The 24,722-nt window shown below is 39.1% G+C and overlaps 1 protein-coding gene across 1 annotated transcript; it reads right to left on the minus strand.

The window, feature by feature from the left end:
- Positions 1–3,296: 3,296 nt before the first annotated feature.
- KCNJ8 (potassium inwardly rectifying channel subfamily J member 8) lies at positions 3,297–11,767 on the minus strand. The gene is made up of 3 exons (XM_040235319.1): positions 11,368–11,767; positions 10,130–10,570; positions 3,297–5,112 (listed from the first exon to the last, which is right to left on the minus strand). The coding sequence occupies exons 2-3, from the start codon at positions 10,501–10,503 to the stop codon at positions 4,212–4,214; spliced, it is 1,275 nt and encodes a 424-aa protein (XP_040091253.1). The 5' UTR covers positions 10,504–10,570; positions 11,368–11,767; the 3' UTR covers positions 3,297–4,211.
- Positions 11,768–24,722: the final 12,955 nt, after the last annotated feature.

A 24,722-nucleotide genomic window follows, 5' to 3' on the forward strand; every position in this document is an offset into this window, starting at 1 on the left:
ATTGGGGTAAGTTAGAGCAGGAAAAAATGATAGTCCTAAGATTGAGCAGTGTTCTCTTTTCTTACCCAGCTCTCTGCAAAGCTATCTGTGGAAAGCTTTGTATTTTCCATCGTCTTTCCACGCCTGCCCAGTAACCAAGGGTAGGCCTCAGGTTTGGTTTTTCCAATTCTGACACTGAAGCCAGTTTTTCTCTCCTGATACTTTCCATTTCAGAGTACTTGGGTGCAGGATCAGCATCTACCCTGAATATATATCTCTACTCCTTCATAAAGAAAAGAAAGACAATTAGTCATTTTTGCCAGATGGTGAATGTCAGACGTGGTAGAAGTTCAATATATATTAATGAATGAACAAATGAATGATAGATACAAGAAACCAGAAATATCTTCTGTATGTAAAATGTTTGTCTTTACACGTTGTAGTATTCTGCACATAATACTGTTTGATGACAGGTAGTTGGTAAGTATCCAAGAATCAGGAAAAGTAACTGAATTGAGCAGGTATAAAGTCTCTGCTGCAGAATTTTTAAGAGATCAGATTCATATTGCAAAGACTTTTTTTCCTCTGTCCTGAGAAAATATAATGCCTTCAATTAGTCATTTACTAAGAATCCAGATAATCTCAAGGCAGTCCTTCATTTCAAGTTTTTGTCTTTTGTGAATGAATTAAACTATTTTAAATCCTTTATACATAGTAGCTCCCTTAGTTCTTACAACAATGTATGCACTAGGTATCATGATCATTCTGATTTTATATAACGGGGAAAATGAGGTGCAAAAAATTAATTTTGTCAAGACCTCGTAGATGATAAGTGTTGAAATTTAAACCAAGAGAGTCTGGCTGCAAAGTCTATTTTTCTTAACCACTATACTGCACTGTCTCATGAGATGGTACTAGAGCAGAGATCCTAAATAATCACAGAGGGAGATCCAGAATGCTTTCTAGAGAAATGTTCCAGAGAAGTAAACTCATGATATGAAAGTATGTATAGCTCTGTTTCACAGAACAGCAAGACCACTGTAGTGGAGTGGAAATGCTCCAGGGGAAGAGGTAGCAATAAGATGTAGTGGCTTATGGGCGCTGGGAAGAGTTTCTATTTTCATTTTTAGAAAAATGGAGAGCCATAGGTGGGTGTTAAGCAGAGGCATGATGTAACATGATGTAAAAGAATTTTGTGGCTGCTGTAGGATGACTAGGATGCAAGTAAAGAATCTAAATATTTAATATCAAATAATGTCTAAATTCAATACATAAGTCTAGATTATACACACACATACACACAAAGGGGGCTTCCCTGTTAGCTCAGCTGATAAAGAATCCACCTGGAATGTAAGAGACCCCAGTTCGATTCCTGGGTCAGGAAGATCCACTGGAGAAGGGATAGGCTACTCACTCCAGTATGCTTGGGCTTCCCTTGTGGCTCAGCTGGTAAAGAATCCACCTGCTCTGCGGGAGACCTGGGTTTGATCCCTGGGTTGGGAAGATCCCCTGGAGAAGGGAAAGGCTACTCACTCCAGTTTTCTGGCCTGGAGAATTCCATGGAGTGTATAGTCCATGGGGTCACAAAGAATTGGACACGACTGAATGACTTTTACACACATAAAGAATCTTATTTTCTAAAACAAAGTAGTTTTGAAACTGCATAGCCAGTTAAATATATTTCAACAAAAATAGCTTCTGAAATCATTGCAATGTTCTAAAACATTTGCGGATTTTTAGAAATTGATGTGACCTTTTGTTTGATGTGACTATCACTAGCTAAATGATGTCCCCGTCTGAGCCATGACTTGCTGTATGGGCCCCACCAGACTATTCCATTGACTTCCCCATGAAACTGATGGCCATGAGGTCCTTGGCACCAGTCTTTGGTTGCAGCTGGAAGGTGGCTGGGGAAAGCATTCCTACTCCATTGCTTGATTTGCCCCTGGGTGCCAGGGCTCACCTGGCCTCAGGAATCCTGCCTCTCAGCCTCAGTCAGGACATTACCTGCTCCACAGTCTGTGTCACCTTTACAAAGGTGGAGCTGCCACAGCATGGAGCAACAGGCAAGTACTTGGCATGTTTTTGTTGGTACGGTGGTTGCCTCCCGGGTCTGTTCAAACGCCCTGGGGTGGGAATGGGGTCCTGTATCTAACTCAGAACTGCCAGGAGGTCTGATATTCAACTCCATAATCATTGCTGGGCTAAGTCTTATTAAGGTAGATTTTTCTTTAGCAAACTATATAGAAGTGTTTCAATATACTAGCAACTGGTACACTGATCCCTATATACTAAGTGATGAGTACCCAGACTGGACTGAAGGAGGCAATAGAGATATAGGAAACTTGTCATACTCTGGATGAAATTTTGCTAATGGAGAATATGTGAGATGTAAAAGAGAGGTATAAAGTAGGGCTCCCAGTCTTGGCCTGAGTGACTGGAAGAAAGGCTGTGGAGGGCGGCAGGTTGCTAGTAGGAATGAAACCTTTAGTCTTAGAAATAGTAACTTTTAAATGTGTATTAGGTATCCAAGTGGAGCTTCAAGTACCTGTTTGATATGCAAGTCTGGAATTCAAAGGAGTAGTTAAAATTTTTTAGAAATGATTAACTTGGTAACCTGAGAAACAATTTCCATTTATCTGGTTAGATGCATGAGTCTTTTGTTTAAGATTTGTTGTTGTTTAGGTGCTAAGTTGTGTCTGACTCTTTTGCAACCCCATGGACTTCTGTCCATGGGATTTTTCAAGCAAGAATAAAGTGGGTCGCCATTTCCTTCTCCAGGGGACTCTTCTCAACCCAGGGATCGAATCCAGGTTTCCTACATTAGAGGAAGATTCTTTGCCATCTGAGCCACCAGGGAAGCCCATAGAACATTTTAAAACTTGGAATGAAATGAAATCAACATGAAATTTTAAAAACATAGTTCCTTTGGAATAACAGGTCATAAAGAGAGGACCCTCAGAGGTGAGTATCAACACTGTGTGATGTCTCTTTCATATGACTCTAAAAATGAGTGTTTTTTTTTTCCTTGACCTTTCATTAGGGATAATTTTGTGAAAGAGAAGCTGCAAAACTACAGTGAATTCAAGGAAAATATTTTAATAAAATATTCACTATAATGGAGGCTCTTAAGAAGTGAGAAGCCAAAAGAAGTAGATGTTCCTTTGGAGAATTCAGTCCTAAGTGAGATAGGAATGTTCTTAGCTGTTCCCCAAAGCTCTTTGCCTGGTTCTGCCAACAGGTGGCCATGAAGGGGGCAAAGAAACCTCTGGAGGTCACTGTGAAGAACCAAGTGAATGAACAGAATCCACTTAGAAGTGATTAGAACTAAGCAGTTTTTCTGTGGAAAATCCAAAAATAAATTAGCAAGTTTCTGTTCATGTTTTCAAGACCCTGAATGAGAAGTTAACAGGAACTTTCATTCATCAATCATATTGTGGGGTGATTTCTAGCTTTGAAACATTACTACACTGCAATAAGCTGATTTAACAGAATAGGAATTTTGGTTTCTAGTTAGATTCCATTATGTTCATGTAGGAATTATGTTCATGATTAGAACTGAACTCAGTTGTTGTTTTCCAATTTCACAGATGTTCCTGCCTAACATTTTAGTGCAATTTTCCTAATAGTATTTCTCCTCATAATATACAATTTGAGGAACAAATAAAATCCAATATTTAAACATTAATCAGCAAAATAAACAACAACAAAAAAAAGGAACCAAGCAGTTTTTGCCTCAAGCTTTGTACCTGGTGCAGTTTTAAAAAGAGAGGGAAAAGGAGATAGGAAAAACATAGTTTGGGGTCCTCTTGCCCATTCTATCCCTTTTCCAGGGTGAACCATAGAAACAGACATCTGTGATGTCACCCATTAAGCTTTTCAAGCAGTATCATTTCTTGACCCACTTTTGTATTCAAGGTCTATTACTATTCGTGTAATTCCTGTGTTTCAAATGGACAGAAATGAGAGCATTTCCTCTGTATAACCTAAGCCTATCACTTAGGGTGATAGGGTGATATTGCAAGGGTGAAGCAAGTGTAAGACAGGAACCCTCCACCTTGTGAGTTACCATTTATTGACACAGAAAGTGCTGCTGTTGGAATATGCATATCATTTAGTGTAATAAGATAAACAAGGACAAATTATTGTGTTTCAGCTCCAGTGCAATCTGTCCATGCCCTGCGGAAACTCTTCAACAGCGGATCAAAGACTTTCTGGGGGTTGTCTTGCTGTCATGATTCGGAAGTGTTCTGATTTCCCTCTGGAGTCATAAATTGCACCTTGGGCACCATGAGGGAAGAATTGTTCCGGCGGATGGAATTGTTCCTCCTCATGGAATTGTTTCTTCTCATGGAATTGCGCTTCCTTAGAGAATTCTGGTGGGACAATTCACTCTTCTGGAGGGTCTGGATAAGGATGGAAGGCTTCTCATCCAGCTCTCGGGCACTGCACCTTGGAGCAGCTACTTTCACGGTGTTGCCGAATTTGGAGTAATCCACGGAATACACACCTTCCTCCTCGGTCACGATGGACACGAAGCGATGGCCCCACTGGATCTCCTCAGCGATGTAGGAGGTTCTTGCTTGTGTAGTAATGCCAGTAGTTTCGACCACTCCTTCTAGAATCACGATGACCTCCAGGTCTTGGTTGGCCAGGTCAGTGGCCGAGATATCGTACAAGGGGCTGCGCTTGTCAATCACGTGGCAGATGATCAGAGGAGCCACCAGGAAGATGTTATTACTCTCAAGTGGGTTGTCAACAGGAATGTCCAGTTGGTGAATAGGTACCACCTCGCCTTCTGGGGTCGTGGTTTTCTTGACCACTTGGATGCGCACAGAGGCACTGATGATCATGCTTTTCCTTAGGTCCCCCACGCGGAACATGAAACACAGTTTGCCATTTCGGACGGCGATTACCGCATGGCGGCTGAAAATCAAGGTTTCCGCCCTTCGGTGAGCTTGGGCTGTTTTCATGAAAATGCAGCCCAACATGACTGCATTGATGATCAAACCCACAATGTTCTGTAGAATCAGGACTGTGATAGCCAGAGGGCATTCCTCAGTCATCATTCTCCCTCCAAATCCAATTGTCACTTGAACTTCAATGGAGAAGAGGAAGGCAGAGGTAAAAGATCTGTAAGGAATGAGATCAGAAAAGAGTGCCATCAGTTCAGATTTTTGAATCATGAAATAACACTGAAGCTGAAGTTTTAATGTTCTTCTTTCAAAGGCTAATTTTTTTTTCATAAGTATTGTGGATTAACAATTTTGTGTTACTTTCTGGTACACAGCAAAGTGATTCAGTTATATATGTTCTTTTTCAGATTCTTTTCCTTTATAGATGGCTATATAATATTGAGTACAGTTCATGTTATACCGTAGGTCCTTGTTGGTTATCTGTTTTATATATAGTAGTATGTATATTTTGATCCCAAACTCCTAATTTATTCCTCTCCCCTCCTTTCCCCTTTGGTAACCATAACCTGATTTTCTACATCTGTGAAACTAGTTCTCTTTTGTAAAGAAGTTCATTTGTATTATATTTTTAGATTCCACATATAAGCTACATCATGATATTTGTCTTTCTCTGTCTGGCTTACTTAGTATGAGAATCTCTAGGTCCATCCACATTGCTGCAAATGGCATTATTTCATTCTTTTTTATGGTCGAGTAATATTCCATTGTGTGTGTGTGTGTGTGTGTGTGTGTGTGTACTACATCTTCTTTATCCATTCACCTGTTCATGTCCAAAGGCTATTAAATACTTTTGGAAACACTAGCCAACTTAATGTATCAAATGCCCTATTCTAAACACAAGCACTTGTTCATTTTCTCTCTTGTCTGCATGTATCATTGTGGAATACTTCACTTTCATAAGTGAAAAGTGAAAGTGCAGGTTGCTCAGTCGTGTCCGACTCTTTGCAACCCCATAGACTATACAGACCATGGAATTCTCCAGGCCAGAATACTAGAAAGGGTAGCCTTTCCCTCCTCCAGGGGATCTTCTCAACCCAGGAATCGAACCCAGGTCTCCCACATTGCAGGTAGATTCTTTACCAGCTGAGCCACAAGGGAAGCCCAAGCATACGGAGTGGGTAGTCCATCCCTTCTCCAGGGGATCTTCCTGACTGAGGAGTTGAACCCAGGTCTCCTGCATTGCAGGCAGATTCTTTACCAACTGAGCTATCAGGGAAGCCCTTCACTTTCACAAAGGCATAGTTTTTGTTAAACTCCTTCAAGCCGATGTCTATTATTTATTGCCAAGTTGTGTTTAAGTGACTCAAGTTACGTGGAACATACTGAGTCCTGAGTGAACTTTTTATTATTTACAACCTTTAAAATCATATTCATTAGTGAACACTATGTACCTTATATATAGAAAGCACAGTGCTAAAGAGTGGTACAAAACATGTCCTTCAAAATACTAGTATTTTAAAATAAAAAAAGAATGTTGTGCTATTTGGAACCAAACGTTTTCTTATTGATTGTTTCACTTTGTTCTCTAAGTGATCTAGAGAATACTGATGCTTTTACAGGAAGGATTTGAGGTAAAGATTATTAAGTGACTATGTCAAGATCATAATAAGGGCACAAATCCTCTCATTTCTGGCCTAGTTTCTGAAAGAGACACAAGGAAGGGGCCAACATGTGTCAGGATTTTCTTGGGAAGATTTTTCAAACTGTGCTTCTCTTCCTGATCACAGTGTAAACACTGATTTGGTAGTTTAGGGTGGACCTGTGCAAGACTTTCGAAAAGCTTGCAGATAATTCTGATTTATCTCCCTAATTGAGAAGCACCACATTTGGTCATTTTTCTCTTTAATTTATTTACTTAAGTACATAACCCTTACTGCTGTGGCTTCTGAATAGAAACAGTCTTAGTCACGTCTGCCCTCCACTCCAGTTTCAAACTTCTCTAATTTCATAGATGATAGGTCAACTGTCAAAGCATTAAGTGTTTCTTAATGCCACACACCATGAGTGAGCAAAATGTTTACATATTTGGATTCTGAATATACACACTATATTTTGGTGGGGCACCATGAATGGTAAGCAAGCACACATAAGATGATTTTTTTTTTTCTACTAGGCTCATAATCAGGGATTTTTACTTTTTTATTTAATTGAAGCATAGTGGATGTCGCAGATGATTCCTTTAACTTTTAAACGAAAAAGTGCCTTTCTTATCCTTTCTGTTGCTAAAAAGATTCATGGGAAACCACAATTGCTTTTTGCACTAGCCACCCACAAGATATACTGTATAAATCAAAAGAATAAGAAGAGACCCCAGAGAAGGGGCACGGATACAATACTGATTTCTGATAATGCATACATACTTCAGGCTTTCCCAGTGGCTCAGTGGTAAAGAATCTGTCTGCCAATGCAAGAGATGCAGGTTCGATCCCTGGGTCAGGAAGTAGGAAATAACAACCTGAAGTAGCAAACAGCAAGCCATTCCAGTATTCTTGCCTGGGAAATCCCATAAACAGGGGAGCCTGACAGGCTGTAGTCCATGTGGGTCACAAAAGAGTCAGACACGACTTAGCAACTAAACAACATACATGCAGTGTAATGATGAATATGCCCAGATGTTTCATTTTATTGGCTTAAGAGACTATTCATATGCGATTTGTGTATGTTATTTATTTATGAAAGAACTTGCTTCCAAACATTATATGGTGCAAGATTCAGCCTTTTGATGAACACCTGTTGTGCTAAACAACCTCAAGAGATGAGTGTTTTTAGCTTCAGGTTTGTTCTGCTACAGAGGGAGTTAGGCTGAATAAGAAGAAGAAATATGTTGGTTTACTTTCTGACATGTTAGAAAGTCATCTACATGAAAGGGAAGGTGAACCAGCCTAGAAGGAGAATGTTAAATATTATTTGGATACACTAGAAAATCTTCATTATAATAAGTTATTTTCAGTTTTGATGACAAGGTGGGACATTGAACTTATGAAAGGAAAGGAAATGCAAAAAAATTAGACATATTATTAGTCATGTTTTAAATATCCTTTGGGAAAAAAATAGAAATTTTTCTGTTTCTACTTTTTTTGGTGAAAAAGTATTATGTACAGTTGGTTATGATTAAAATTTATATTGCACTGAAGTATACATAGTACCACAATGTTAATATAAAACCAGTAAGATTTTTAACATTAAAAGATGTTCAACAATATTTTTTAGGTAAGAAGTAAAATTTAAAATGCTAAAGTTAAATCAACTATACTTCAATAAAAAGTTTAAAAATGTTTAGATAATCATCTAATGAGAAACGAATAAATAAAATGCTAAAATTGTCACACTGCTAAAATCAAGTTTTTTTCATTGTATCTGCAACACTATTTTTCACAGTGAATTGAATGTTCACACCAGCAGGAATCCATCAGAGGAATGAACATACCTCAAAACACCTCTTGTTGAACAATAAAAGCTAGCAGTAAAACAGCTTTTAATAACCAGAGCACTCTGTCAAGTTATTTTACAAAATCACTGAAACTATCTCCCTTGTAATGACGTATCTTTAATCAATTGCCTAATGACTTTTTCCACAAGGAAAGCCAATATATTCATCTTGTGAATAAAATATGTCATTTATTTTTCAAGGTTTATTATGCCTGTTTCTTTTATCTCATTTTATGTGTGTCTACTTCAAGTTTATTAAAAGTGTACCTCTACAGGAAAATGATTCACCAATAGCAGTGCCAATAAATTTCTTAAAGAGGAATATTATAATCATATCTGACCTATACATATCTGTTAAACATAGTATTTTCTTTCCTTTATATTTGGTGTACTGATGATCACGTAAATTTTTTTACCTGTATTTTCTTTGAGACAATAGTATGTGACAAGTTTAAGACAAGAAAATTATATCTAACTCGATGGTAAAGGCAATGGATCAATTCAATTTGGCTTTCTCTCCTCAAAATTTGAGCTGAAACCTGTGGTATGTGATCTCTGTGACAAATATTACATGCCCATTTTGATAAGCTGGCATCGCAACTAGTCAGAGAAGGGAAGAATGGGCAAGTTTACAGGCTGGGTTTTTGCTTCTTGCAGTGGTATGCTAATTTCACATTTCAGGATCAGTAACGGTTGTATTCTTTCCAGTTTCCTGACAGAAAGGTTCCTGTTCAAGTTGCTTTCTTTTATGAATTCTGTGAATTTGGGATATTATTCAGAAAATGTCCTGGAAAAATTGCTAGTATTATTACAAATATTTCTCTGCAGGGTGAATATTTTTGCAATTGATGTTATCTTTTTCCATCTTTAAACAAAAAAATTAAGAGACAAATCACCCCCAAGTAAATGTTCTTAGGCCATGTGAAAATATGAGAAGAGAATCACTGAAACCAAATTCACTTATCTTTGAAATATTTATGATATAAGAAAAAAAATTAGGGCAATCTAAGAACTGCCTTCCTATCCTACTAAAACTTTTAGAGAAAACCACAATGTTAAATCACTTCTACATAATCTCTTAGGTCAAACATTTAGTCCAATTTCTATCAAAGATTAGCTTTTTTCTAGTTCTGAATGTTAACATAACTTTTAATTTTGGAATAAAAGCAATCAATCAGCTATTCAAGATCATCTTGATAAAGAAGGGCTTAATATTTACTTCATTTCTGGTGGATTTTTTTTTTAAATTTAGATCTCCTCTTCACCAGTGTTTTCCTTTTTTTTTTTTCATTATTTCTGAAAATGTCACGGGAAGAGAAGTCATGGAACATTACTAGCATTTGCACAACATTTTTTGTTGATCAGAGATATTTCCTTTTGGATACTGGAACTATGGACAGCAGCTTTTCAGACGGACAACTAAATGTGTGCTTTTTTTTTTTTTTTTTTTTGAGGAAGGCACTCAGTGAAATCCTTTTTAAATAACCAGTATAATATTTTCAAGGCTAGCCCAAGGGATTGAAACTACATTTTCAAAGCCTCCTCATCCAAGGCTGCACCCCCCCAAAAAATTTTAATACATCAGATTCGTTTTTTGTTTTGTTATGTTTTTATTTTTTTGCTTCTGAACATACTAAAATAAAGTCTTTAGTTCACTGTCAGCAAAGTAACAGAAGACAGAAAGGGCAATTTCATCTATTTTTCTGTACTGTCTTTCACCCCGCCTCAGCCCGACGTCTTCTTACCTGACGTTAGTCACACACACGGTGGACTCCAAGCCACTTTTCTCCATCCCACTTTTCTCCATGTAAGCATAGATGTCTCCGTGGGCAAAGGCCACCAGCCACCACATGATGGCGAAGAGCAGCCAGCTGCAGAGGAACGACATGGTAAAGATGACCAGGGTGTGGCGCCATTTCAGGTCCACCAAGGTGGTGAAGATGTCCTGGAGAAACCGTCCTTGCTCCCGGATGTTCTTGTGCGCCAAGTTGCAAGCCCCGCTCTTGGCGATGAAGCGGGCCTTGGGGAGGCGGTCCCGGATGCGCGGTTTGCGCAGGTTCTCCGCCGCGATGCGCGCCAGCACATACTCCTCCGGGATGATGCTCTTCCTGGCCAGCATCGTCCCGTCACCATAGCCAGCCTAGGCACCTGTCTGCGACCTGCCTCTCCTTCCCTCGAGACCCGTCCTGTGGGAGGGAAACCAAGATTAAGAACTACCCCTCCCCCTCGTGACCATTCCTCGACTCTTCCGTCTTTGCATGGAGGGGTGTGTCTATATCTTACAGGTGGCATGCAAAGCTAAAGGTATGATCTTACAGTGATTGAGTTCTTAGATCTTGGGAAAATTACTTGGTCTGAACCAGAACTGTTTTAATAGTCCTTATCGTTTTGAACACTTAAGGGCACAACCTTAGTTAAAGTCAGGAGCCTTCCTGTAAACAGCAGCTTTAATGATAATTCTGATATTACCCGCGTCTGTAGATTACTGCAAAAACCCAAGCGCACCACGACAGCGAGGACAACTGAGGCCAGCTTGGTATCACGATCTTTTTAGTAAACTATGCACGTGATGTAGCAATATTAAAAGTAGAGAGGGGGAATTCTTTTTCTGTTATTTTTAGAAGTAGGCAAAGAAAAGGCCGTGGACACTCCTGCACAGTACAAATAACAACTCGGCAAAATAATAAGCAGTGTGCTATGTAATTTTACGAAGCGGTATTTTACATTTGAAAGAAGTATGAGTTGCATTTTTTAAAAAAATTGCCATTTGAACTCATAATGTAATAACTTGAACTTCTTTAATACAATGGGATCAACCATAGAAGCTGCAAGAAAAACCCGGATAACAGCCTGCCGACTGCGTAAAGAGTTCATTAAAAGAATGTGCCCCGAAAATCCCTCTGACGCTGTCAACCTTTTAAATCTTTTGCGGGTACGCGCTCAGCCTCCCCCTCCCCTCCCCCGGAGGAGTGTTGAAACTTACAGACTCGGGGCCGCTGGCTGGGCGGCCGCAAGTCCCCGCACTCGCCGGCCGGCCGAGGACAGGTCCCTTGCTGTCCCATCTCCGCGCGCGGGAGCGGTAACTGCGACTGCCGGAGGGACCGATCCGGGGCCGCGTGTCCTAGGGAGAAGAGTTAAAGTAATAAAAGGTGCAATTGAATCTGCACCCACTGGGGCGGGCTGGAGGAAGGGGGATGATTGTAGCTCTTCCCCCTCCCCCTGCTCGGCTCTAGCCCTGGGCTGCTGCCGGGGGCGGAGGAGGGGTTGCGGGGAGAGGAGCTGAGGGTGATGCTCCACAAATCAGTCTCCCAGTTCGGGCTTTGACGCGCGCCAGCCCTCTGAGGCAGCCGAAATTCCGAGATGGGGGCGGGAGGGGGTGGCGGGGGGAGGCGAGTCCGGGGGAGTTAGGGAACCAGCCTGGGGGGAGGGGCGGCGGGGGTGGGCGGGGCCTGTAGAACGGGCTCTTTCCCCAGTAGCAGAGACCCCCTGCCGCCAGCATGAATTTGAAAGGCTCCCAGGTCAGAGGAGAGAACTTAAGAGTTCGAGTGCATTGACGTAAAGAGATTTTTTTTTTTTTAACCTGGGTAGGTAACTGTGCTACTTCAGATCTAGTAAACCCAGAGATAGAGATCAGCAAATACTGTTCTATACATCTGGCAGATTCATGTTGATGTATGGCAAAACCAATACAATATTGTAAAGTAAAAATAAATAAATTTTAAAAAAAAGATCAGCAAATATTCTTCAGAGGCGTCCAGGCTATGTGTATATGTGATTATTTACATTAAATTTCCGTCTGGTAGAAGACATTCTGAAGTAGAAGATGTTCTGAAGCCCACTTTGTATATTTCTTCACCAGCCAAAACTGGTTCTCAGGGAATCACACACACACACACACACACACACACACAAAAGTAGAAGAAAAAACCCCACTCAAAGTCTCTTCCAATAAAAAAAATTTTATCCCGAACAGGGACTGCTGTCAACACTTTAGGACTCAAACCGTCCTCTTTAGTAATTGGTGGCTTTCTGAAATGTTGCAGCTTCTTCCTCTTGTGTAGATGTCCTGGATGATAGAACAGAGCAACTGTGCACAAGAAAGGTTATATAGTAAATATCTTTCTATAGCTTTTTGAAAAGGAGCCAGCAAAGACAAATGTGCTTTCTCCCACAGGTCAGGCCTCCTGATTTGGCACTTGTGTTAATGGAAACTTTAATTCTTGGAAATTTCATGTATTTTCCAAGACTCAGAGCAGAAAGCAGTATGGAGCATAAACAATGTGTTCATTTAATTACCAAGAGACCTAAAATTAGTCTTTAATGAAGGCAAATGAAGAATCGTTTTTTCCTTCTCGTGGAGAGACCTGCTTAACCCCTTCAAGCGTGGGGATCCTAGTCTATTAGTGGTAGCTCTGTTCTCCACTGTTGTGAATTTTTACAGTAATTTGTATAGTAGTTTTACTACAAATGTGGGGATCCAACTGTACAGTTAATCCCCTCATTATTCCATTTTGTAATTGTTTGGTGTACAATTTATTCCCTGTTATTTTAGCTGGGATAACATTCATCAAATACCTATTTGGGCAAGGGGTGTATATATGTATATATATATATAAAATCACAGTTGCTGTTCTTAAGAGCTACAGTTGTAGTAAGAGACATGGGTTTGATAATAAACTCTAATACTAGTAAGGATGTAATTAGCATGCGAGTGGAAATAGAACTAACCAAGCTATATTAAGACTAGAAGACTAAGGAAAGAAATCAGCATAGATTATTTGGCATCTGATCTAGTCTGAGGGGCTTCCTCAGTGACTCAGCGGTAAAGAATCTGCCAGCAGTGCAGGAGACACTGGTTTGATCCCTGGGTTGGGAAGATACCCTGGAGGAGGGCATGGCAACCCACTCCAGTATTATTGCCTGGAGAATCCCAATGGACAGGGAGCTTGGCGAGCTACAGTCCATGGGGTCGAAAAGAGTAGGACATGATCACTAGTCTTTGAAAGACCAAGATATATTTGGGTTTGGAGCAAAACTGAGAAAAGATATTCCACTTTTCTCAGGAAGGAAGAGTGTGAGGGAGCATTGACAAGAGTGAGCCATGTTTTCGGTTCGGTTCAGTTCAGTTCAGTCGCTCAGTCGTGTCCGACTCTTTGCAACCCCATGAATCACAGCACGCCAGGCTTCCCTGTCCATCACCAACTCCCGGAGTTCACTCAGAGTTGACTCATTGGAAGAGCCATGTTTTAGTAACAAACTAATCAGCACTGATGCAGCAAGGTAGGCAAGAGTGGGGTTGGATGCGTGGGTCCAGTGCTCCCTGAACAACCTCTCTCACTACCACTCTGAACACTTAAGGAGTTATTCCTGTCCTTGTCCCATGCCCTCTCCACTCTTCCCTGCAGTCCATGAAACTGAGGGCTGCTAGAGAGCAGGGCTGTGACTCAACCTTCAAGCACAGCTTAAACGTCAGAGGGGCTCAAGGAATAATTTTGAGTCAATGAATGGGAAAGATAAGGTTGAAAACCATGTCGATACCTAAAAAAACGCCCCACAAAAACCAAAAAACCAGACAGCCTTAAATGCTCAAAAAAAGAAGTCTGGACAGTCTTTAGGAGGTAGTGGTAAGCCATGGAAGGAATCTGATTAGAGAACACCAGGAGTGCCTGCTTTAGGCGGGTTGATCAGGAACAAGAGGCCAAGATGGCTTTGAAGGTTGCATTTCTAGGTAGAGTACTTTCAGGCTCCAACATTCTGTCATCGGCAGGAGGGGACCCTGGAAACTCTTGTGTTAATTAGAGAAGGAGCAAGGTCTAGGGTTAATAAGTAATGTTAGTAGACAATATACAAATGTATACAAAAGGAAAGCTACAGAGTCAATATTTGGAGGGTAAAGTCACAGAGGACTGTGACATTGTGATGAGAGAGAAATAGTAGGGAAATTGAATGGAAAATGATGAACTGTTGAGAATTACAAGACTGGCCACAAATCTATATCGGAATGCTATGGAAATTCTGGTCTTTTGTGATAATAATCATATTTAGAATTCAGTTTTTTTTTTTTTCCTAGTGAGATGTAATTCTTCCAAATATGCAGTTTCAAGTTTTGACTTGTTTTGGAATGATAAACTCTGTACCCTACTTTTTAGTAGGCAATGCTTCAAATTAATTCAATATAAGGGCACTAAGAATACACATAATAAAGGTTAACTTTAAGAAACTGATAAGTAAGATTTTGACAATAATACGCCTAAAAACAAATAGCGGCCATCCAGATGGAGAATGTGTACTATAAAAGCATCACAGGCTTTCTTTTTCTTTTCTCTTTCCTTCCCGACATTTTTTAAACCAAAGCTTTATGTTTTTTTCCTTTAACTAATTTTTCTGCACTAAATGGAAGCTGCATGAGGACACATAGTTTGTTGTTAATACCACAGACCCAGTGTCTGGAATTGTTCCTAGCTCCTGGAAATGGGTACTCAACAAATACTTGTCAAATGAAGGACAGAAGGAATGCAAAACACAACTCGCCACACTGTGTTTCTCTCTGTCTTACACTTACTCTAACTCTCACCTTTCTTTCTTTGTGTATTTACAACCATTTCTCATAGCCCATATAGGTAATCTGAAGCTTGGGGGTCTCCTTGAAGTCTTTATTGTTTTCATTGTTCAGTCACTAAGTTGAGTCTGACTCTTTTTCAATCCCATGGACTGTAGCCCGCCAGGCTCCTCTGTCCATGGGATTCTCCAGGCAAGGGATATTGGAGTGGGTTGTCATATCCTTCTCTAGGGAATTTATCTGACCCAGGAATCAACCTGTGTCTCCTGCACTGACAAGCTTATTCTTTACAATTGGCCACCTGGGCAGCCCTCCTTGAAGTTTGGGGCCATATCTGTCTGGAAAGATTTCATTACTTATCATCTCTCCCTTCTTTATTTTTTCCTTCTCTTCCCTTCAAACTCCTCCTTCCTCAGCAACTCTCCTCACTACTCCAGGTCCCTAGTACTTACATTTGTTTACATATGAAACTTGTTTAAACTTGGCATTTGCCGGCTATGTTTCTCTTGACAACTTTTGAACCTAATGGAGATATATCTGTATCCCCAGAGATCTTTGTGGACGAAAGTAGCTGCTAAACATCTATTATTAATTGATTCTAGTTCTTCCCTCTATGATCCCCTTTTTCTCATATTATAGGCCAAATAATGAACATTTAAATTTACTTCTGAGAACTCTATGAAGGAAATCAATTTTTCAAAAACATATTTACTACTTCAGGCTTATTTTATTGGTCTGTTTATGTAATCACTCTTGCTGTCATCCACTTAAAATTTTCTTGACTGTTCTATAATGTTTTAATTGCTTTTTTAAGAGTGAAGACTGATTTGTGCATTACTCCCAAAGGAGACCTCTAATGAACAGAGCTAACTTTAAATTTTATGATTTTCTTGACTTTAGGAATCCAGTAAGAATCTGCTCATGTTACATCCCAGAGAAATTTATACAGTAATCAGGAAACAATTTAAGGATATCTATTCACTTATAAGTAAACATCTGTTAGATTCCTTTTAGACTTTATGTGCATTTTATTTGCAGATAAAAAGATTTCTGCAGTTCTCATTCTCCTAAGAAACAGAGTTGGTTGGGTGACTTCAAACAAGAAAGGCTGATGTTTTCCCCATTTGTCTGCTGTTTTGATTATCAAATGCAAATCAGTGAAGTCCTTGAAAGGATCCTTTTAAAAAATTTTATTTACTTTTTAATTGAAGGATAATTGCTTTACAGAATTTTGTTTTCTGTCAAACCTCAGCATGAATCAGCCATAGATATACATATGTCCCCTCCCTCTTGAACCTCCCTCTTATCTCAGGTAAAGGGTAAAGGCCTTGCATTTGATGGCTTTGCCTTTGATTTGACTTGTGAATTTAGAACTCTTGGTTTGTCTGAGCCTTATTAGATTTTAGAATTTGGAGAGTCTTCAAAATGACAATGGAAACGACTCATGTTAGCAGCCCAAATAACAGTTCGTCTATTTGCTTGATCTGCTGCTTATTAGTGTCCTCATATAAACCACTTTGGAACATATTGCTTTGGAATCAACTTAGTAAAACTGTTACATAAACTAGTAATCAAAACAACATGTTATACACTCACTTTTTTAGAGTTATCATGAAATGGGGATGACAATATAACCCTTGGTACTTATCTGTTCCAATGATTTCAGAGAACATTTCTTTGTGAGATGTATATCTATTATGTGCAAAAGAACCTCACTCTCCAAATTAGATCACCCGTTTCTTCAATGATATCGATTAGAGCCATCAGTGAAAAAAAAATTTCCATGCGGCTTGCATGTGCAACACCTCAAACTTCTGCCAGCTCACAGGTGTGAATCTGTGAGCCAGGAAGGGGGCATTCATAACAATGACTATCTTTTAATATACAACCAGGTGAACAAAACAAAGCCCTGGCTCCAATACATTCTCAGAGAGGAAGGTGTTAGCAAACAAGTAGACAAGTAATACATTCTATAATTATCAGTGGTGTTGAAATTTATAAAGAGAGTAAAGCAGGAAAAGGAACGAGAGTAACTGGGGCCAGAGATGGGCAATTTTACATAGAGTTCAGAAAAGACCTCTTTGTGTGTGTGCGTGCTAAGTCACGTCAGTCGTGTCCAACTCTTTGCCATCTTATGGACTGTAGCCCTCCCGTCTCCTCTGTCTATGGGATTTCCCAGGCAAGAATACTGGAGTGGGTAGGCATTCCTTCCTCCAGGAGATCTTCCTGACCCAGGAATCGAACCCATGTCCCTTATGTCACCTGCACTGGCAGGCGGGTTCTTTACCACTGTAGCTTGCCAGGCTCCTCTGTCCATGGGATTCTCCAGGCAAGAATACCGGAGTGGGTTGTCCCTTCCTTCTGCAGGGATCTTCCTGACCCAGGGATCGAACCTGGGTCTCCCACATTGCAGGCAGATTCTTTACCATCTGAGCCACCACGGAAGCCTTAAAACATCTGATCCGTAATCCTAAACCCTTTTTGGTGAACAATATCTCAAAGTGAGGATTGTTAATCCGTGATCCAACTACATGAGAGACACATGGTTACCTTATTTTAGGCTCCTCCAAGCTTTTATGAAGGAAAGATAGAATAAGATAATTTCTTTGGCTCCTAGACTGAAATATTTTTCATGAGATGGTATAAACACTTCTAATGAGGCACATTTAAGAATGCCCCGGGAATATCTATTGCCCACTTAGATTTAAGAAACTCATGGAATGATTATGAGAACGAGATGACACAATCCATACAAAGTACTTAGTGACCGATCTGTTGTAAGCACTTAATAAAGGTCAGTTCGAGCATTATTTTTGAGACCCCCACCAATCTTCGGAATCCCAACTACCCAGCACTTATACTGGCATGTCCTCAACTCTTGAATTTAATCAAGACACAGGACTGAAAGGGAGTCAGCCAAGATACTGGTAATAAAATAGAGACCCAAGAAATCAGCATGTCTGGTTTACTGTAATAGTGTCTCCAACAGAAAAGTGGTTTCGTCAGTTAAGAAGAGCTTCCCCATGGTAATTATTTTCTACTGGTAGGGTGAAAAATGCTAGTACTAAATGAAGCTGGTACTAGCATTTTCTAAGAGAAGATGGAGAATAGACGCTGTCATTGTTACTGCAAGCTGTGAAATTTTGCCATGATATTCTCATGCCAAAGACAGGCAAGTTTGCAGAAGCCTCAGGCCTGTCTTGCTATAGGCTTTTCCGAAGCTCTTAGGGAGACAGCAGTTCCCAACAATGTCTTGATCCATTGCTAAGCTTTCACGTCAGTATGTTTTGAAAAATCAGTGACTCATGCAGTTCTTGGAAAGGGGAACCTGATATTTTCCAGAACTCTCTCAGGAGGGTACTCCTTACTGCCACCTTTCAAAAATGCCTGCTGCAGAAGGGCTTTTTAGAAGTTGAATGTTTTAAAGTGACATGTAGACTCATTGGTCCCAGTGATCATTTATCAGAATTTTTTCTGCTGTTAAATAACCTGAATTTTCCTTTAGGTAAAAATGACCTATGCCAGAAAAGCTTTCACGAGGTTGTTTTTCTAAACAGGTCCAAATTAGAATGAAATATTTGGTATTTGTTGCTAATTTAAAATGTCAAATTCCCTCTTTTATTGTTAGAATAAATGGGATAATAAAATGCTCTCCTCTTTGTAAATCTACAGAAATTTATTATGCAGTTGAGTCGTCTCTTTTTCTTTAAATTGAGAAATTGTGGAAGACACATGTAATATACATGTGTACAATGAAGACACTAATATCTGCCTCTCAAGAGTTTTACATTAAATGAGGCAAGTGTGTAAAAGGATTTAGCACAGGATAATTACACTTAAAACATAATATTTTCTAAAATATAACTTTCAGGCTACTTCTTTAATTAGTATTTAATTTTTAATTTATGTATTTTTTTCTTAACCTGCATTTGTTGGTATTTTCAGATCAATAGTAAATAATAATGATGCTAATAGGCATGCTTTTCTTTTTAGTGATTTTGAGAAAATGCTTCCAGAATATAGAGTTCACATGGTTATTATTTTGAGGTTGTGTGCTTTTTCTACCTTTCTGTGTTTCTTTTAAAGCTTTTTTTTGGGCCACACTGGGTTTTCATTACTGTGTGCTGGCTTTCTTGAGTTGTGGTGAGCGAGGGCTACTCTTCACTGCAGTGCATGACCTTCTCATTTGCAGTGGTTTCTCTTGTCGTAGAGCGCAGGCTCCAGGCGTGTGGACTTCCATAGTTGTAGTGAACGGGCTCAGTAGCTCTGTGGCATGTGGAGTCTTCCTGGACCAGGGATCGAACCCATGTCCCCTGCATTGGCAAGAGGATTCTTATCCACTGTAGCATCAGAGAAGTCTAACTTTTCTATATTTTTTAAAATAAAAAAGGAATGAAGAATTACATAAGAGACCTTTATAGCATATACCAAAGTGATCTTTTTTTTTTTTTCTTCCTTGGCTAGTTAATAGGATGAATTAAGTTACCAGGTTAAAAAAGTCATATTATTTTTACATTCCTGTGATAAACTTCACTTTTTCATGGTAAGTTATTATTTTAATATAATACGGGCTTATTTTCCAGGTATATACTTAGGATATTTGCATTGATAGCTTTAAGTGAGTTAGTATTATTCTTTCTGTGTTATCTCTGCCTGATTTTGGATACATGTTATGAGTGTAGAAAGAATTGATGCATATCCCTTCTCTATGGATTGTAATAGTTTAAATAGAATAGGGATTAGGTACTTCCTGAAATCATCTGAGTCCAAATTTTTTAGCAATAGTTCTTGGCTCTCTGAGTTCTCTTCATGCTCAGTCTTTCCCTCTGGGATCTTTCTTTCAGACCTTCTAAATCTATCCTCCATATCATTTCAGTGTCTTTTTTTTTTAATTGACATATATTTGCTGTACAATATTATATGTTACAGGTGTACAATATAGTGGGCTTTCCAGGTGGTGCTAGTGGTAAAGAACCCACCTGCCAAAGCAGGAGACATAAGAGACACGGATTCGATCCCTGGGGGATGATCCCCTGGAGGAGGGCATGGCAACCCACTCCAGTATTGTTACCTGGAGAATCCCATGGACAGAGGAGCCTGGGGGGCTACAGTCCATGGGGTTGCAGAGTTGGACACGATTGGAGTGACTTAGCACGCATGCACATATAATATGTTGATTCACAATTTTTGAAGATTATACCCTATTTATAATTATTGTATTTGCTATGTTCTCTGTATTGTACAATATACCATAGCTTATTTTATACATAATAGTTGTATCTCTTCATCCCCTACCCCCTTCCCTCTTCCCACTGGTAACTAGTTTTCCATATTTCAGTGTTTTTATTTTCTATCAGTTTTTTCTGTGCTACATTCTAAATCTGTCTCCAGTGCAAAGAAGTCTCTCATAGCTTAAACTTAATTGCTGTTTAACCTCTCCATTGAATTGCTAATTTTAATGGCTTTTTTCTTTTCTAGAAGGTCCCTATTTATTTTAAATTAATTTGCTCTTTTTCTTACCTTTAAAAAACCTTTGCAGGGTTTCCTTGGTAGCTTAGTGTTAAGAAATCTGTCTGCCCATGCAGGAGGCCTGGGTTCGATCCCTGATCAGGGAAAATCCCACATGCCACAGAGTAACAGAGCCCCTGCACCACAACTACTGAGCCTGAGCTCACGAGCCCAGAGCTGCAACTACTGAGTCTATGTGCTGCTGAGGCCCACACACCTAGAGCCTGTGCTCTGCAACAAGAGAAGTCACTACAGTGAGAAACCCATGCAGCAACTTAAGAGTAGACCCCACTTGCCACAACTAGGGAAAAACCCTGAGCAGCAACGAAGACCCAGCAAAGCCAGAAATAAATAAATAACATTATTTAAAAAATGAGAAAAGAGACTGAAAAAAATGAGCATGGTCTCAGGAATCTATAGAATATAACAAAAAATGTAATATTAAAAACCAAAAAAACCTATGTATACAACTATGTAACTGCCATACAGATTACAGACCAACCATAAAACATATTTATCACTCCAGAAAATTTCCTTCTGCCCCTTTCCAGATTGTAATTGATCCCCACCAGAGCTCACTTTGTTATGGCTTACTTTATTATTGGCTTGTTTTGCTTGGTATACATGGAATCATGTATAAAGATACTCTTGTGGAATCACATATAAAGATACTCTTCAGTACCTGCGTTCTTTCACTCAACATAATATTTGTGAGTTTTGGCCATGTTGTTCCATATACCAGGAATAGTTATTTCCTGGTGTGGATTAGCCACCATTTATTCATCCATCTTCCCGTTGTCAGGGATTTGGGCTGTTTTTGTTTTCTTTTCACTCTTAGGAATAAAGCTGCTTTTAACATTTCTGTACAAGTCTTTTTGTGGACATAAGCACTCATTTCTCTTGGATATGTGCCCAGAAGTGGAAATGTTGAGTCCTGGCAGAGGCGCATATTTTTAGCCTTAGTAGAAACAGCCAGTTTTCCATGTTGGTTGTGCCATTTATACTCTAATAACAGCGTGTGACAGTTCCACCTTCACCAACACTTGGTATTGTTAGTCTTCGTGGTTTTAGTCATTTTAGTGGGTAGGTAACTGTTCTTTTATTTGCATTCCTGATGAAAAATTATACTGAGCACATTTTCACATCTTTTTTTGAAAAACATACATATTTTTAATATTTTATAGATCATTTTTTTATAGTTTTTGTGCTAGTATCATTATTTGTTGTGTCTCTTGATTCCTATCCTGGTGATTTTAATTTTGAGTGGGAGTTAATCTGATTTTATTCATCCTTCCCAGGAGATCTAGATTGTATCTCAGCAGACTGATTTTGCATTTGCCCTTTCCAGAATTCCAAGGGTTTCAATATTCTGGAGCCATTTTTATATAATATTTCAGCTTGAATATATGATCTGAACATTGTAAAGTTGGAATCATATCAAAATTTTAAAAATTGTATCAAATTTTAAACTTTCAGAAAAAGTTTATTTTCTGACTTAAAAAAATCCCTTATAATATTATTGTGGTTAGTTGTTCAGTCATGTTCGACTCTTTGCGACCTCATGGACTGCAGCCTGCCAGGCTCCTCTCTCCATGGGGATTCTCCAGGCAAGAATACTGGACTGGGTTGCTATGCCCTCCTCCAGAAGATCTTCCCAACCCAGGGATCAAACCCAGGTTTCCCATATTGTAGGTGGATTCTTTACTGTCTGAGCCTCCAGGGAATCCCTATAATACTATTAAGATGTGATATATGTAGTGAGTTCTCAATGTTAATATTTCATATCAGAACGTGCTTTTCAAATTATACACTTTTTTCAAAATCATTTAATTTGAGCTTCACAAAAACTCAGCAACGCGAGCAGGCAGTTGTTATCATGCTTTCTTGTTTTTTTTTTTCCTTTTTGCAAATGAGGAAATGGAAACTCAGGCTTTCAATGATAAGTCCAAGGCCATACATTCAATGTGTGATCAGACCAAGACTAGAACTCAAGTCTTTTAATTCTTGGCCCAGTTCCTTTTTTTCAATATATTCTACACAGACTGACATAATTCCTTGTTATTATAGATCACATATCATAGAAATCATTTAATCCCAAGAAACGTTAACTCATTCACTAATTACATCAGTAGTCTAGTATAGCACATGGCTACGAGCATGAGCATGAGCTTGGAAATCAGATTGCCTGAGTTTGCATCTCAATTCAACTAAACCTTTGGCACATTAGCCAATCTGGATCTCAATTGTAAAATGGAGGTAATAATGCTTACCTCATAGAATTTTTGTCAAGATTAAATGAGAGCATACTTATAAAGCTCATATCTTCTTAGTATGTGTTAGCTATTATTATCCTTTCATCAGATTTTTAATGAGACGGTTTATGCCATATGCACTCTACTGATATCTGCACTGATTTTGCATTTCTTAGCTCTTCTTTGCCCCCGGGAATTTTCTTCTCTCATGTTGTCTGATACAAGACAGTACTAGATGCTACAGTGATTATATGATATTTAAATCATAAATCATTCTGTCATCTCTATGCCTTATTGGCACATGTAACTAAGCTTTATTAAAATATTATATAAGCCAAGAATTTTCCATGAAATATTAGGCTTGCTAATTTTTTCCCTACATTTTTGGCCAAAAGCCTAGATGCCTTATGTTTCCAATATAATGTCATACTGCATTTAATATAGGCTGGAAGTTGTCAAGTGGGAACAAAGAAAAGAAGCTCCTATTTTCAGGTGAAATTTTGTTACTCCTAAATCTGCTTCTGCCACTTTCTCTCTCCTCTTTGTCAAGGACACAGCAAACTCTGTGCCTGGGCCAAGTCCTTGGCACTGGAAGTGATAGGTCACTGGGAGAAAGGGGTGCCTCTATCTAAAGTATGCTTGTGACTGTCATATGTGTTGGGGATCCTGAAATGAGCAGGATGGTGCAATTCTAGATGAGTGTTACTGCTCATTTTGAATGGGCAGTGGGAGGAAATGCCTCCCAAGCTGTGTGTTATGCAGTCATTCCACAGGGAAATAAAACTTGGGCTTAAAAAGTCAATATTTGGAAGTGATTACTTATGGCAGGAGATTTTGTCTTGTTTTCTTGTTTTTTTTTTTTTTTAAAATATCTTTCTTTGGACTTCCCTTCTTTCTGGAGCAAAGGTAGGGGACTCAAACATAGAAGGAATACCCAAGAGTTTACTTGAGTTTCACTCAAGTAATTGAAGAATGGCTCTCCCTCCCTTTTTCCAATTTTTCTTTTTTTTTCCCCCCAAAGAATCAGTAGCCAGCCCAGTCCCATCACTCTTTTTTTTTCTGGAACTACTGGTTGTGATTTGAATTTGTATCCTGATTTTCATGTCACTCTCCAGACTGTGAAGCTCCCCTCAGCAGAAGATACTACTTTCAATTGGCTCAGACCTTCTGGCCAGAGCTTTTTAGGCCAAAGGTTGATCCTTGACCCAAAGTGAAGTCGTGTAAATTTGTCCAGTCATATGTAAGATCAAACGATGAGCGGGACATAGGAGATTTCTTGCTTGATACTTGGAAATGGACAATCTGAGGAGTGAAGAAAGTGACTGCGGGTGCAGGTGCGCCAAGATTTCACCTGAGATAAGAATGGTCAGAAAGCCTACATGCAAGATGAGGAAGGAGTGGAGAGAAGGGTGGAGATGACAGCTCTGAAGGGAAGGTTGAAGACGAGAAACTTGACAGAAATAGTATTAGAGAGTAGAGAGTCTCTAGACCTGACCCTGTCCTCACTCTTACTGATGCCCAATAATTCTGCATTTCCTAGATTCTAATGCATGAATCTCTCTTCAGTACACTCCGATCTTACTCCTCCTCCCTTCTCTTGTGTTCGGAAGTACCATCTCTGGAACTCAAAAAACATTTTTTTTTTGAGCTCAATGTTAATTTTTTATTTAATTTGCCACTTTAAATATAAAATTTAGAGGATAATTATGCTTTATTAAATAGGATATAATACACTAGTTTTTCTTAGTAAAAAATATTTTCTTAATAAAAATATATACTTCCAAAAACAGAAGTGCCATCTCTGGAGTCAGACAGAGATCAATGATTAAATCAACTATTTGGGAGTAATTCATTTACCTTCTAGCCTCAGTTTTCTCATCTGTAACTTAAGTATAATGAAAAAAAAAAAAGATAGTTTTTTCAGAAAAATCTTTTTCAGAAAAAAAACTTAGGAAAATAGTTATTTCAGAAGATTTTATACTAGTTTTAATATACTAGAAAGCTTTGTATTACTCTGAC

The sequence above is a fragment of the Oryx dammah genome, unplaced genomic scaffold (assembly GCF_014754425.2).
Source record: "Oryx dammah isolate SB20612 unplaced genomic scaffold, SCBI_Odam_1.1 HiC_scaffold_29, whole genome shotgun sequence".
Lineage (NCBI taxonomy): Eukaryota > Metazoa > Chordata > Mammalia > Artiodactyla > Bovidae > Oryx > Oryx dammah.

Excerpts from the sequence above, each read along its gene's own strand:
- KCNJ8 (XM_040235319.1), bottom strand. The coding sequence starts at position 10,503 with ATGCTGGCCAGGAAGAGCATCATCCCGGAGGAGTATGTGCTGGCGCGC. Across the intron at positions 5,113-10,129 it reads GTGTGTGTGACTAACGTCAG|ATCTTTTACCTCTGCCTTCC; the intron begins GTAAGAAGACGT and ends CATTCCTTACAG.